This window comes from Coregonus clupeaformis, chromosome 8, assembly GCF_020615455.1.
Source record: "Coregonus clupeaformis isolate EN_2021a chromosome 8, ASM2061545v1, whole genome shotgun sequence".
Taxonomy (NCBI): domain Eukaryota; kingdom Metazoa; phylum Chordata; class Actinopteri; order Salmoniformes; family Salmonidae; genus Coregonus; species Coregonus clupeaformis.
In genome coordinates this window covers 53,569,287-53,584,107 of record NC_059199.1, presented here as the reverse complement: position 1 = coordinate 53,584,107, position 14,821 = coordinate 53,569,287, and the positions used below count along the sequence as shown (strand labels likewise).

Below are 14,821 nucleotides of genomic sequence, written 5' to 3'. Positions count from 1 at the left end.
AGATCCTCTCAAGCTCTGTCAGGTTGGATGGCGCGCGTTGCTCCACAGCTATTTTCAGGTCTCTCCAGAGATGTTCGATCAGGTTCAAGTCCGGGCTCTGGCTGGGCCACTCAAGGACATTCAGAGACTTGTCCCGAAGCCACTCCTGCGTTGTCTTGGCTGTGTGCTTAGGGTCGTTGTCCTGTTGGAAGGTGAACATTCACCCTAGTCTGACGTCCTGAGTGCTCTGGAGCAGGTTTTCATCAAGAATCTCTCTGTCCTTTGCTCCGTTCATCTTTCCCTTGATCCTGACTTGTCTCCCAGTCCCTGCCGCTGAAAAACAGCCCCACAGCATGATGCTGCCACCACCATGCTTCACCGTAGGGATGGTGCCAGGTTTCCTCCAAACGTGACGCTTGGCATTCAGGCCAAAGAGTTCAATCTTTGTTTCATCAGACCAGAGAATCTTGTTTCTCATGGTCTGAGAGTCCTTTAGGTGCCTTTTGGCAAACTCCAAGCGGGCTGTCATGTTCCTTTTACTGAGGAGTGTCTTCCGTCTGGCCACTCTACCATAAAGGCCTGATTGGTGGAGTGCTGCAGAGATGGTTGTCCTTCTGGAAGTTTCTCCCATCTCCACAGAGGAACTCTGGAGCTCTGTAAGAGTGATCATCGGGTTCTAGGTCACCTCCCTGACCAAGGCTCTTCTCCCCGATTGCTCAGTTTGGCCAGAGGCCAGCTCTAGGAAGAGTCTTGGTGGTTCCAAGCTTCTTCCATTTAAGAATGATGGAGGCCACAGTGTTCTTGGGGACCTTCAATGCTGCAGAAATGTTTTGGTACCCTTCCCCAGATCTGTGCCTTAATACAATCCTGTCTCTGAGCTTGGTTTTTGCTCTGACTGTGCCTTTCCAAATCATGTCCAATCAATTGAATTTACCACAGGTGGACTCCAATCAAGCTGTAGAAACATCTCACGGATGATCAATGAAAACAGGATGCACCTGAGCTCTATTTCGAGTCTCATAGCAAATGGTCTGAATACTTATGTAAATAAGGTATTTCTGTATTTTATTTTTAATACATTTGCAAAAATGTATAAAAACCTGTTTTCGCTTTGTCATTATTGGGTATTGTGTGTAGATTGATGAGGAATAATTTTTACTTAATTAATTTTAGAATAAGACTGTAACGTAACAAAATGTGAAAAAAGGGAAGGGGTCTGAATACTTTCCGAATGCACTGTAGTATTTGATAAAAACAGAATCCTTTCAAAACTTGATTATATTGGGATATGATCACATATGTCTCTCTATTTATGCGTGGGAATACTTGAGAACAGATTTCCTAAATTAAAATAACTTTGAGCTGATTTCCTGGTGATTTTACAGTCTTTTATCTCCAACAACAAAAATCACCTGTAATAGACCGTAAGTGTACTATATCTGTATGTGAAGGAATCGTACCTGCACACAAAACGGTATTACATCCAGTTCTTAATTTGAGCCGGATCCTGCCGGAACAGGATCCGGCACCTCTCAATTTTGGACTGCTTCATTCCGGAATCCATTGGCCAGGATGCGGTACCGCTTGTGGCATGAAAATAAAAATCTGTATTTGCAAATTCTAATAAAATCAATCAGAGTTAATTCAAGTTGCCTTCTCTGTAATTCTCCTGCTCCCTAAAAAACTTCATGATTTATTTCCTTACAGAATCATAGCCGTGGGATGGATGCTGGAGGTGCCAAAGTTATAGAATGACTGCTGTCTGTTCAGAATGAAATTAAATAATTCAGAATACTATACCAGGAGTAGGCCTATAATTTAGCCACAGAGGATCAATAGCTTATTTCTGTTTTAATAGCCTAGCTGTGGATTGTGTGTAGTCCAATCACAAGGCATGCCTACAGTCAGGAACACATGGCAAATCAGTCAGTGAACAGCATGCAGCCAAAACAGGCCTTTCTCAATATTTCAAATACAATCGCGGGAAACCCAGGTTGGAAAGCAAATGGATTTTGCTGAAAAGAGAAGACTAATCTGTCTGTAGCAGTGTAGGCTACTCAGAAGAGGAAGGGGAGGACCATCCTCCTCAGTGAATTTAATAAAAAATAAAAATGGTGATAAATGGTGATCTTTTTTAGATAAAACTATACTAAATATATTCACATCACCAAATAATTGATTAAAACACACTGTTTTGCAATGAAGGTCTACAGTAGCCTCAACAGCACTGTCTGGGGTAGCACCATGGTGTAGCTGGAGGACAGCTAGTTTCCATCGTCCTCTGGGTACATTGATTTCAATACAAATTCCTAGGAGGCTCATGATTCTCATCCCCTTCCATAGACTTACACAGTACTTATGACAACTTCCAGAGGATGTCCTCCAACCTATCACAGCTCTTGCAGCATGAACTGATATGTTGTCCACCCAATCAAAGGATCAGAGAATAAATATTGTACTGAAAGCACAAGCTACAGCTAGCACCTCATTGCATAAAATGTGGTGAGTAGTTGACTCAAAGAGAGTCAACTGTTATTGTACTATTTCACTGTAAAGCCCGCAGTCCTGCTCAACCTGCCTCAGATAGCTTCTTTGTCCCACCCCCCATACACGCGGAGACCGGCTCAATCAGTACCTCCAGTGATGCTATTTCTTTCATCGTTACCCAATGCTTAGGTGTACCTCCACTGTACTCATATCCTTCCATATCCTTGTCTGTACATAATGCCCTGAATCTATTCTACAACGCCCGGAAATCTGCCCCGTTTATTCTCTGTACCCAATGCACTAGAAGACCAGTTCTTAAAGCCTTTAGCCGTATCCTTATTATATTCCTCCTCTGTTCCTCTGGTGATGTAGAGGTTAACCCAGGCCCTGTAGCCCCCAGTATCACTTCTACTCCCCAGGCGCTATCATTTGTTGACTTCTGTAACCATAAAAGCCTTGGTTTCTTGCATGTTAACATCAGAAGCCTCCTCCCCAAGTTGGAGTTATTCACTGCGTTAGCACACTCTGCCAACCCTGATGTTCTAGCAGTGTCTGAATCCTGGCTTAGGAAGGCCACCAAAAATTCAGAAATGTCCATCCTGAACTACAACATTTTCCATCTAGATAGAACTGCCAAAGGGGGCGGAGTTGCAATCTACTGTAGAGATAGCCTGCAGAGCTCTATCATACTATCCAGGTCTGTGCCCAAACAGTTTGAGCTTCTACTTCTAAAAATCCACCTTTCCAGAAATAAGTCTCTCACTGTTGCCGCTTGCTACAGACCCCCCTCAGCCCCCCAGTTGTGCCCAGGACACCATATGTGAATTGCTTGCCCCCCATCTATCCTCAGAGTTCGTACTGCTTGGTGACCTAAAATGGGATATGCTTAACACTCCGGCCGTCCTACAATCTAAACTAGATGCCCTCAATCTCACACAAATTATCAAGGAACCTACCAGGTACAACCCTAAATCCGTAAACATGGGCACCCTCATAGATATCATCCTTTACCCTCTAAATACACCTCCGCTGTCTTCAACCAGGATCTCAGCGATCACTGCCTCATTGCCTGCGTCCGTAATGGGTCCGCGGTCAAACGACCACCCCTCATCACTGTCAAACGCTCCCAAAAACACTTCAGCGAGCAGGCCTTTCTAATTGACCTGGCCCGGGTATCCTGGATGGATATTGACCTCATTCCGTCAGTAGAGGATGCCTGGATGTTCTTCAAAAGTGCTTTCCTCTCCATCTTAAATAAGCATGCCCCATTCAAAAAATTCAGAACTAAGAACAGATATAGCCCCTGGTTCACCTCAGACTTGACTGCCCTTGACCAGCACAAAAACATCCTGGGGCGTACTGCATTAGCATCGAACAGCCCCCGCGATATGCAACATTTCAGGGAACTCAGGAACCAATATACACAATCAGTTAGGAAAGCAAAGGCTAGCTTTTTCAAACAGAAATTTGCATCCTGTAGCACTAACTCCAAAAATTTTGGGACACTGTAAAGTCCATGGAGAATAAAAGCACCTCCTTCCAGCTACCCACTGCACTGAGGCTAGGAAACACTGTCACCACCGATAAATCTACGATAATCGAGAATTTCAATAAGCAAAATTAGCCGCCGAAATTGTCGCAACCCCTATTACTAGCCTGTTCAACCTCTCTTTCGTATCGTCTGAGATCCCCAGAGATTGGAAAGCTGCCGCGGTCATCCCCCTCTTCAAAGGGGGTGACACTCTAGATCCAAACTGTTACAGACCTATATCCATCCTACCCTGCCTTTCGCCAAGTTAACAAACAGATCACCGATCACTTCGAATCCCACCGTACCTTCTCCGCTATGCAATCTGGTTTCCGACCTGGTCATGGGTGCACCTCAGCCACGCTCAAGGTCCTAAACTATATAATAACCGCGATTGATAAAAGACAGTACTGTGCAGCCGTCTTCATCGACCTGGCCAAAGCTTTTGACTCTGTCAATCACCGCATTCTTATTGGCAGACTAAATAGCCTTGGTTTCTCAACTGACTGCCTCGCCTGGTTCACCAACTACTTTTCAGATAGAGTTCAATGTGTCAAATCAGAGGGCCTGTTGTCTGGACCTCTGGCAGTCTCTATGGGGGTGCCACAGGGTTCAATTCTCGGGCCGACTCTATTCTCTTTGTATATCAATGATGTTGCTCTTGCTGCTGGTGACTCTCAGATCCACCTCTACGCAGACGACACCATTTTGTATACATCTGGCCCTTCATTGGACACTGTGTTAACAAACCTCCAAACGAGCTTCAATGCCATACAACACTCCTTCCGTGGCTTCCAACTGCTCTTAAACGCTAGTAAAACTAAATGCATGCTCTTCAATCGAATGCTGCTTGCACCCGCCTGCCCGACTAGAATCACTACTCTCGGCGGGTCTGACTTAGAATATGTGGACAAGTACAAATACCTAGGTGCCTGGTTAGACCGTAAACTCTCCTTCCAGACTCACATTAAGCATCTCCAATCCAAAGTTAAATCTAGAATTGGTTTCCTGTTTCGCAACAAAGCCTCCTTCACTCATGCTGCTAAATATGCCCTCGTAAAACTGACTATCCTACCGATCCTTGACTTCGGCGATGTCATTTACAAAATAGCTTCCAACACTCAACTCAGCAAATTGGATGTAGTCTATCACAGTGCCATCCGTTTTGTCACCAAAGCCCCATATACTACCCACCATTGTGACCTGTACGCTCTCGTTGGCTGGACCTCACTACATATTCGTTGCCAAACCCACTGGTTCCAGGTCATCTATAAATCACTTCTAGGCAAATCCCCGCCTTATCTTAGCTCATTGGTCACCATAGCAACACCCACCCGTAGTATGCGCTCCAGCAGGTATATCTCACTGGTCATCCCCAAAGCCAACACCTCCTTTGGCCGCCATTCCTTCCAGTTCTCTGCTGCAAATGACTGGAACGAACTACAAAAATCTCTGAAGCTGGAGACACTTATCTCCCTCATTAACTTTAAGCATCAGTTGTCAGAGCAGCTTACCGATCACTGTACCTGTACACAGCCCATCTGTAATTAGCCCACCCAACTACCTCATCCCCATATTGTTATATACATTGTTATTTATTTTGCTCATTTGCACCCCAGCATCTCTATTTGCACATCATCTTCTGCACATCTATCACTCCAGTGTTAATATTAAATTGTAATTATTTTGCACTATGGCCTATTTATTGCCTTACCTCCATAACTTACTACATTTGCACACCCTGTATATAGATTTTTTATTTTCTATTGTGTTATTGACTGTACGTTTTTGTTTATTCCATATGTAACTCTGTGTTTTTTTTATTTTTATTGTACTGCTTTTCTTTATCTTGGCCAGGTCGCAGTTGTAAATGAGAACTTCTCAACTGGCTTACCTGGTTAAATAAAGGTGAAATAAAAAAATACAAAAATACAAAAATACAAAAGTTTTTAACAACTTAATTTCTTCAAAAATGAAGGAGAAGCAAGAGAGAGAGAGAGAGAGAGAGAGAGAGAGAGAGAGAGAGAGAGAGGAGAGAGAGAGAGAGAGAGAGAGAGAGAGATATATTTAGTTGTATTTTTTACCCTTCGCTTACTTAGCTAGCAAATGCCGCTAGCTAGTTTAGCCTATTCAAACACCCAGCTCAAACAGAGAGTGATGTTATGTTAGCTAGCTATGGCTATCCAACACTGGAACTCTTCCATGTCAAGGTAAGCTTTTTGTTTTATTAATTTACTGCCACTGGGGCCCACCGGTGTAACTGCTTGCTGTATACTGTACTGCATGATTGTAGCGGGTACTAACGCATTAGTTTTAGAAGCTATGTTGACTATGACGTTAGCTAATATGGTGACAACGATGTAGGCTGTGTGTAGCAGTTAGCGGTTATGATATGAAGGTTTGGCTTGGAAAGTTTTTCGCCTGGTCACAGACAGCTGTTGTATTGTGCACTGAAGTCCACAAGTGAAGGGAAAAGGTGAAAGGACGAGAGCACGTAGATGCGAGAAGGAATTATACAACGAGCAAAGTGAGCATGCTGTTTGTATGTGGCTGCTATGAAAGTGAACTGTGTTTGCGTGTGATCAGGGGTGTATTCATTCCCGGGATAAACATACCTGAATTTGCCCAATAGAAACTCTCGTTTGCAACTGTTACACTAATGATTACACCCTAGATCAGCTAGATGCAGGCAAGAGTGTGCAAGGCAGTATTGAATGTGTCACTGTCTGTCACCTTGATTACTCACATTTTTCTTTCGACCTGTGCACCTATGTTGTAAACTTTCATTCGTAAGCTAGGTTGTAGCAACCTCATGATGGGTATAGGGTATGTAGTAGGCTAAACCTATCGATGTTACATTGAGCTGGGTGAATGGAATATGAATGATAGTCATCCAATATGCTGTAATAGAAATAAGGCCATGCACATAAAAAAAGAACATCCTCCCTCATCTTAAATGGCACTGATGGCCACTGGTCTGCAGGCTACCAAATATGTTATTAATTTCCAATAGACCTATTGAGCGAACAGCATTGTTTTACAAAGTAAAACACGCAGGTGAGTGAGCTGCGTATCAGTGGGTGAGTCAGTGAAACTGGAAAGCTTTTTTAGGACTATAATTTCCTCCTCATATTGTACAATATGTGTGTCTCCACACACCGAGGCCTAGACTTTGATGTATTGAAGACAAGTTCGTTTTTATTGATCTCAGATTCTCAGTTTGTCAGTGTCAAAGTAGCCTGTCATTTTGATCATATGTGAGGTATTAAAAAATATTCTGCTAATGTCGCCAGTAATCTAAAATTATGTAGAATTGCATGAAATTTGTTTATAAAGGGCCACATTTTCCCATGTGTGCAACTTCTGCAAGCGCCTCTACTCTACTACTCTATGCCAGCACGCAAAAGCGATGATAATGCATGCAATGCCTTATTATTGCTTTATTATAAAGGTGATATATATTTTTTATGTGTTACATTACCTCAGAGACCCCCAGGTCACCCCCCTCTCGGCTCACTTTTTGTTCCGACACCTCCCAATTTACAAATTAAGAACTGATTACATCATTATAAGAAGTTATGAAGTTACCTGGGTGCCCTGAATCCTCCTGTCTTTACTTCCTTTCCTCTAGGACACACTCCTGTCTCCTCTGTCTTTACTTCCTTTCCTCTAGGACACACTCCTGTCTCCTCCGTCTTTACTTCCTCCCTCTCTTCTGAAGTTGTTGCTCCCTTTGGGTCAGCGTCAGTACCGGGTCGAGAGAGAGAACGTCCCGTCTCTCTGTGTTCTATCGAGTCTGCTGTTTCGTCTGGTAAACAAGAGTCACTAGTGGAACGTCTTCCTTTCTGGGTTTCAGATCCAACTGCCAATGGGCTGTCCACGTTCTCCCCATTTCCTGGAATATCAACCAATGGCCTCGCAGCATTCTCCCCACTTCCTCGTGTGTCTGAAGTGGGCATGGTGTCGCTGTCTCCACTCAGTGGCTTATCAGCATCCTCAAACACAGATTCAGAGTGAGAGCCTTGATCCGATTGGCCCTCTACAACGTGCGCTGCTTTGTGATTGACTGTCTCGGTCGCTACCAAACTGTAGCTACCATGGCTGTCCCTGCATGGCTGTGTAACATTACACCCACTGCCGTCCCTCTCCCTGCCCACCCCGGGCCTCCTCTCCTTGGACGGACCCTCAAAATACAGCCCCCGGCTTCCTAGGCCTTCTGGGTCTTTTCCTAGGCCCTGTTGCTCCCCTTCATCGGAGTTCTGAAGCGAGGGGGGATACGACCCAGACCGCCTCGCTCGGCCTAGATCGATGACTCTAGGCAGGGGGCGGGGGGGTAACCAGTCCCCCCGGGGGGTCACGGGGTCCCTCTTACCCGCCAGAACGCCCCTACTGCCCCCGGCTGCGTCCAGTCGCCCGTACCCCCAGGCCTTCCCTCTGCGGAGCTTGATAGCCTTGCTCCTCCTACACAGCGGCAGTGTCTTGGTCTTACAGATCCCATGCATCTCCAGGTACCTCTGCCTGGGATCCGCGCCGCCGTCCGGACCCCCCCTGGGCTCCAGGAGTTCCACGTAGTCCCCATCACCACCCATTTGGTGGTGCCTCGTCGTCCTCCCCAACCCGTCCTCGCTGCACCGTCGGCGGGGTAGAGCGGCCTCTGCATCTACACTATCTAAAGGTAGGTCATCGTCTTCTTCGTCCCAGGAACAGGAGTCTGGTTCTCCAGAGGAGGAGCCCCCCCAGCCACCCAGGCCGAGGCCCACCACCGGGGTGAGGTTGGTGGTGTGGTCGGGGACGGAGGTTGGGTGGTCAGCCATGGTAGTCAGGTCGTCCGATGGGTTGTGGATGAACTTGGGGTAGACCACCTCCTCCCACGGAAGGCGGACCACCCCGTCACAAGTACTAACCAGACATGTGTCTAACCCTCCACCTCCTGAGAAAGAGAGGGAGGAAAGAGAGTAATAGAGGAGGGAAGGAGAAATAGGGGAAAGATAGGGGAAAGGAGTGAGATAAAGCGGAGAGGGAGGGAGAGGGAGGGATGGAGAGAGAGGAAAGGGACAGACAGAGAAATTCATGTCAAACAACTCCGTATCTTTTTGCTCATCTTTCTACACTTAAATCTATTCGTTCTCTCATATGCTCTCTTACGTCAACCCCTTTCTCCTTTCCCACACTCCCTCCTTTCCTCCCTCCCTTCCCTCCCTGCATCTCTCACCTTCTCTCTTGTAGCCCCTCTCCTTGTTGACACTGTGCAGCCACTCTGTAGTGAACACCAGGGGGTGCTGTGACTCGGGCACCAGGACCTCCTGGACGTTGCGGCCCCCGGGGGCCAAACACTTGAGGGCCAGGCGGGGGCAACGTGTGGAGAAGGGAACCACCTGCAAGTAGAAGTCGGTACTGCGCAGCAGCCTCCAGTCCAGAGTAGAGAGCTGGACCACAACCTTCTCTCCGAGGCAGAGGGGCCAACCGGAGTGGAGGAACAGACAGCCCAGATACTGAGACTGGGAGAGAGAGAGAGAGAGAGAGAGAGAGAGAGAGAGAGAGAGAGAGAGAGAGAGAGAGAGAGAGAGAGAGAGAGAGAGAGAGAGAGAGAGAGAGAGAGAGAGAGAGAGAGAGAGAGAGAGAGAGAGAGAGAGAGAGAGAGAGAGAGAGAGAGAATGAGTCAGTAACATATTGAGGTATTGTCAGGATATCTGGAATGAGACTTAAAACAGGGTGGACAGTGTCAATTAGAGACACACTGACCAGCAATCAAGACCGAGACGGGAACAGAGCAATACAGAGTCACAGTCAAACAGGCATGAGAGAATCAGAGAGGAGTCACATCACAGAGATTCTGAGAGAGAGCCAAAGAAGTCATATGAAATACTATGAAATACCTAAAGAAAACACAAATACCTGAACCAGTACTGCCTCCCACGAGAGTGTCAATGCCCCATAAACTGCACCACAACAGATGTAAATCTATCCTGTACCTACCTTCCTTATTCCCTACTCTTCCTTCCCTTCAACCGTGTGTCGTGCTGTGAGGAATAAACTCTGTTATAATCCCCTGGCTGTTCTCATTCCCCAATTAGCCAATGACATGTGCCCTCCCTCCCCCTCCGCTTCGATTCATCCAATGTCCCCCCGAATCACGAGACCATTATCAAATTATATTCCTGGCCCTGCTTCCCCCTCTTTCTGCATCTCTCTCACTCTCTTTCTCTCTCACTCTATTTCTCTCTCTCCCTTTACCTCCATCTGACTCTGTTTTTCTTACTCTCTCCTTTTCTGTCGTATTCTGTTCATTGACATTGGAAACTCTTATTCTTAATATAGACCCCCACATCTCCCCAACCCCCATACATAACATAACTCTGCATTCCTCTGTTTTGAGTATCAATCCTTCACTCATGTATTTCTATCTCTCTATCTACCCCCTCACCCACACACACTCACCTCCTCTTTCTCCTTCAATGTACCCCAGTGTTCTGTCACACTCTCCCTCCCCCATTTCTCAATCAGTTCTCTATAGTCTACGACTCAAACACACACGCACGTCCGCACACACACACACTTTCCCACAGTGAAATGACTGCCCCATGTCTGTTCCCTCCCTCACTCCCCCACACCCTGGGCCTGCACCCAACCCCCATCTCTCTCTTTCTCCTCCCTCTCTTCCAGTGCACAGCAGTCACATATGGAAAGAATGATTGTCATGACTCATGCTCCTACTCCCGTCCCAGGTTGCTTCACTGAGCGACAATGAAAACAGAGACCACTTTGAGTGTGTGTTTTTGTGTGTGTGTGTGTGTTTGTGTGTTTTTGTTTGTGTGTGTGTGTTTGTGTGTGAACATCACAACGTGGGGGAATGTTGGTGAGAATGTTCCCCAATGTGTGTGTGAAAGAAAGAATGTGTTCAGGTCTGTTTATTTGTGTATGTGTGAGAGGGAGTTACGGAGACTAAGTGAGCGACAATGTATAGGTGTGCATGTGTGTGTATGTTTATTGTTACGTTGTTGGGAGTGGTGTGTGTGTGTGCGTGCGTGCGCGCGCGTGTGTGTGTGCGTGTGTGTACTCACACAGGCATGCTGCTGTAGTTTGTGCAGAAGGTGCTTTGCTGGGATGAAGTAGTCCAGTAGGTACCTCAGACTGTCATGCTGATAAGTCGACTCCAACACAGAGAAAACCTGCACAGATAGTCAAACACACACACATGTAAGCTATACATGGATAAGCACACATGTAAACGTCTGTGTGTGTGTGTGTGTGTGTTTACCTGAGAGAGGAGAGGCGGGGCTGTGCTCTCAAAGGGGGGGTAGAGGGACGAGAGAGCCCCCTGCACACAATCTTCCACTGCCTCTGAGCCCTGAGATAGAGAGAGAGAGAGAGAGAGAGAGAGAGAGAGAGAGAGAGAGAGAGAGAGAGAGAGAGAGAGAGAGAGAGAGAGAGAGAGAGTTAATCCATAACCGGACATTAAAAGGCTGCTGCTATGTCTGTGTTTGTGTTAAACAGCTGGCTTGTCCCACTCACAAATGCACACACACACACACACACACACACACACACACACACACACACACACACACACACACACACACACACACACACACACACACACACACACACACACACACACACACACACACACACACACACACACACACACACACACACACACACACACCTTCCTGTTGCATGGTCTGGGGAGTGTCAGACAATTCCTGGAGTTCCAGTGAATGCTAAAGTTGCGCCCCAAATGGCACCCTATTCCCAATATATTCCCTATAGTGTACAGATTGGGCTCCCATTCACTCACTCAGTCTTGCTCACTCTCACTCACACACACACACACACGCCCATGCACATGCACTTGAACGGGCACATGCACACACACGCACTCACACACGGTCATACACGTATACACGCACATCCACGCACATGCACACAGACGCACATGCACAATAGGTCTGCCAGAGAGGTGGAGGGTGGCATAGCAGAGAGCAAGCAACACACTGTTTATTTTTATACAAGACTGTCGGCATGGCAACCCATAACCTTTTTTCTCTCTCTTCCTACCTCCCTCCCTCTCTTTCTCCCTCCCCCTCTCCGTGTTTCCTCTTTTACCGCTCTCCTTTCATCATGTTCTCTCCTTTCTCCATTCCTCTCTCCTACTCTCTTTCTCCCTCTCTCGTAATCTCTCAAAGTCATCTGACAATAATTATAGTGAGATCCCCCTCACAGAAAGCATATTGTGCAGAGAGCTTTTTAAAAATACTGATTTTGATGGGTAGAGAAAGAGAGAAAGGAAGGAGGGAGGGTAAAACGAGTGTGTGGAAAAAGAAAAGGATGGCTGGGGAGAGAGGGCCAGGAGGGGGTTTCTGGGAGAGAGAGATTGGAAAAGGGGGGATGGAGGGAGGGAAAGAAAAACAAACTGTGAAAGAATGTGGCCAAAATAATTGGAAGTGGACTAACAGTCAAATGAGAGGCAGAGAGAAAGAGAGAGAGAGAGAGAGAGAGAGAGAGAGAGAGAGAGAGAGAGAGAGAGAGAGAGAGAGAGAGAGAGAGAGAGGGAGAAAGATAGCGAGAAAGAAGGAGAGAGAAAGAGAGAGAGAGGATACAGAGAGGGAGAGAGAGAGAGAGAGAATGAGAACCAGAATGAGAAAGAGAGCTATAGTGAGAGAGAACAGAGCTAGAGTACAGAGCTAGAAGTACAAACTGTGGTACACAAAATGAAAGTTGCACCACAGGGGTATTTCTACACCTGAAATGTATCTAACTAAGAGGTCAGCAGATGTTGTTCAGGGTCAGTGGCATGGATGATTCTACTTAGCCCAGGTCAGGACTTATTAAGATACACAACCCTAATTAACTATTCAAGCTGCAGAGCCAAATTATTTACTGTAGGTGATTCCAACCATTGATTACTGTAGCTAAAGTTCATGCATCATCTTTAATATGACCTTGGGGAGTCTATAGGAGTAATTGGTTGAATATTGATTATATATCAACTCTAGCCTGGTCCCAGATCTGTAGAGGGTAATTCTTCAACTATGGTACTCTTTGAGCTAGACAGTTTCAGAAAATAAAAACATTTCTACAAACAATTTTTTAGTATCAGTTGGTTTCTCAATCTGTCTGGAAACCTTCCCTGAAGTTGGCTGTGATGATTTGTATTTACTAATATATATTTTTTGCCATTTTTATCTGACAGTCCAAGAAAACGGTCATTTCCATCACATAACAAAACATGTATTTTTAAGAGAAAATAATGAAATATCTTCTGTTATAAATATATTTGATTAAATAGCACACACATATCTGTTCAAATTTGTAATTTATTATTTTTTTTCAGAAATGTAACTGTAAAGATTTTATAATGTTTACACTAAAAAACACCTAAAACTAGGTCAATGGAACATTTCATTTTCTTATCATAGCTCAAAATCATATATTTCTCAAAGTGTATACACAAATCTTAGCCCTAACTGCACAATTATCAACACCACTGAATATAGTTGGTTTGATTGTATGTTTTTATATGTTTTACTTTAAAATATGTGTTGTGGTGGAAATGACATGGCGTGGCGGAAGAGACAGTGTGTGGCGGAAATGACAGATAGGCAACTTCCAATTAAAAACAATTTTTCTACTGCTCTATGTGGTGAACCAGAGCAAATCAATAAGCAACAGCATTTGTGAACAAAAACATATCACCAATATTTTTAAATTAAAAACAATCCAAAAAATGAAAAAACATGAATTTGTGTTAAAAATCAGCAAATCATTTCTTCACTGTTTTCTACATGCTGAACTAGAGCAAACTAGTACAAACTAGAGCAAACCCTTTATGTCATCATTACCTTAACATAACCTTAATATAACCAGTTGAATAACAGATAAAATAGGCAATATATTTTGAAATTGAAAACTTATATGCCTATGCTGAACCAGAGCAAACACTCTGTACTTAAACATTACTGTCATGTGTGTTATATCGTAAATCCATGTACTGTCAAACGTAATCATGTGGAATAACAAGTTGAATCTGACTAAATAGACATTGTATTTGCTAAATACTGTATCTGTCAAACTTGCATATGGGCCAGAGGTTCAGTTATGTTTCATGGTCAAGAACAGAGCATATTTCTTTCCAAACTGTTGGCTCCACCATCACATGCCTCTTTGTTACTGGTTGAGGCTCTGGGACCAGCCTGATCACATCTTCTGGCCGGTACCAAATAACATCGTCTCTCATAGGCCAGAAGAACTTGTTTTTGCCAATATGACTCATGGTTCTCACCAGAACACAACCCTCAGGGTCCACATCCTGTATAATGCCAGGGTAAGGATCCCCATCATACCGTACCACACACCAACTTCCAATCAGTCCCTCATGCAGGTCTATGATGGGTTGAAATGTGCTGGTAAGTGTGCTTGAACTGTACACCTTTGCTTTTGCCTTCGCAACCTTTTTTCTCCCTCTTTTCCTCTGTGGAGTTCTCTCTGGTGTAGGCTCACACAGCCGAGGTGTTTCAGGGATGTCTTCTGCATTAACACTCATGTTGTCTGGTGATGGTGGTGGTGTTGTATGTGCCATGAAACTATTCACTGCTGAGACCATTTTCCATTTCCCTACGTCTGTTTCGTTGAGAAATTCGCCACTGTCTTCTCATTTTTCGTTGTTCTCTTTTCGGCATTTCTGTCACAGATTTAACAACACCTTGTTGCTTTTTCTTCAGGTATCTTTCTCTGTCCTTCTTGAGGGACTCTGCATATTTAAGTGGATCTGATTTTATTCTTTCTCTGTATGATCTTGACCTCTGTGCTGTGGTATTGCTTGCCATC

At 45.1% G+C, this 14,821-nt stretch overlaps 1 protein-coding gene across 1 annotated transcript in view; it reads right to left on the bottom strand.

Moving 5' to 3' along the window:
- The window catches only part of arhgef40 (Rho guanine nucleotide exchange factor (GEF) 40), a 44,260-nt gene that overhangs the window by 20,189 nt on the left and 9,250 nt on the right, over positions 1–14,821 (bottom strand). The window contains exons 2-5 of the mRNA XM_041882746.2: positions 11,253–11,342; positions 11,056–11,163; positions 9,207–9,492; positions 7,583–8,924 (exon numbers count right to left, since the gene is read on the bottom strand). Of these exons, the coding sequence (XP_041738680.2) occupies positions 7,583–8,924; positions 9,207–9,492; positions 11,056–11,163; positions 11,253–11,342 (1,826 nt within the window). The remainder of the gene's footprint in view (positions 1–7,582; positions 8,925–9,206; positions 9,493–11,055; positions 11,164–11,252; positions 11,343–14,821) is intronic.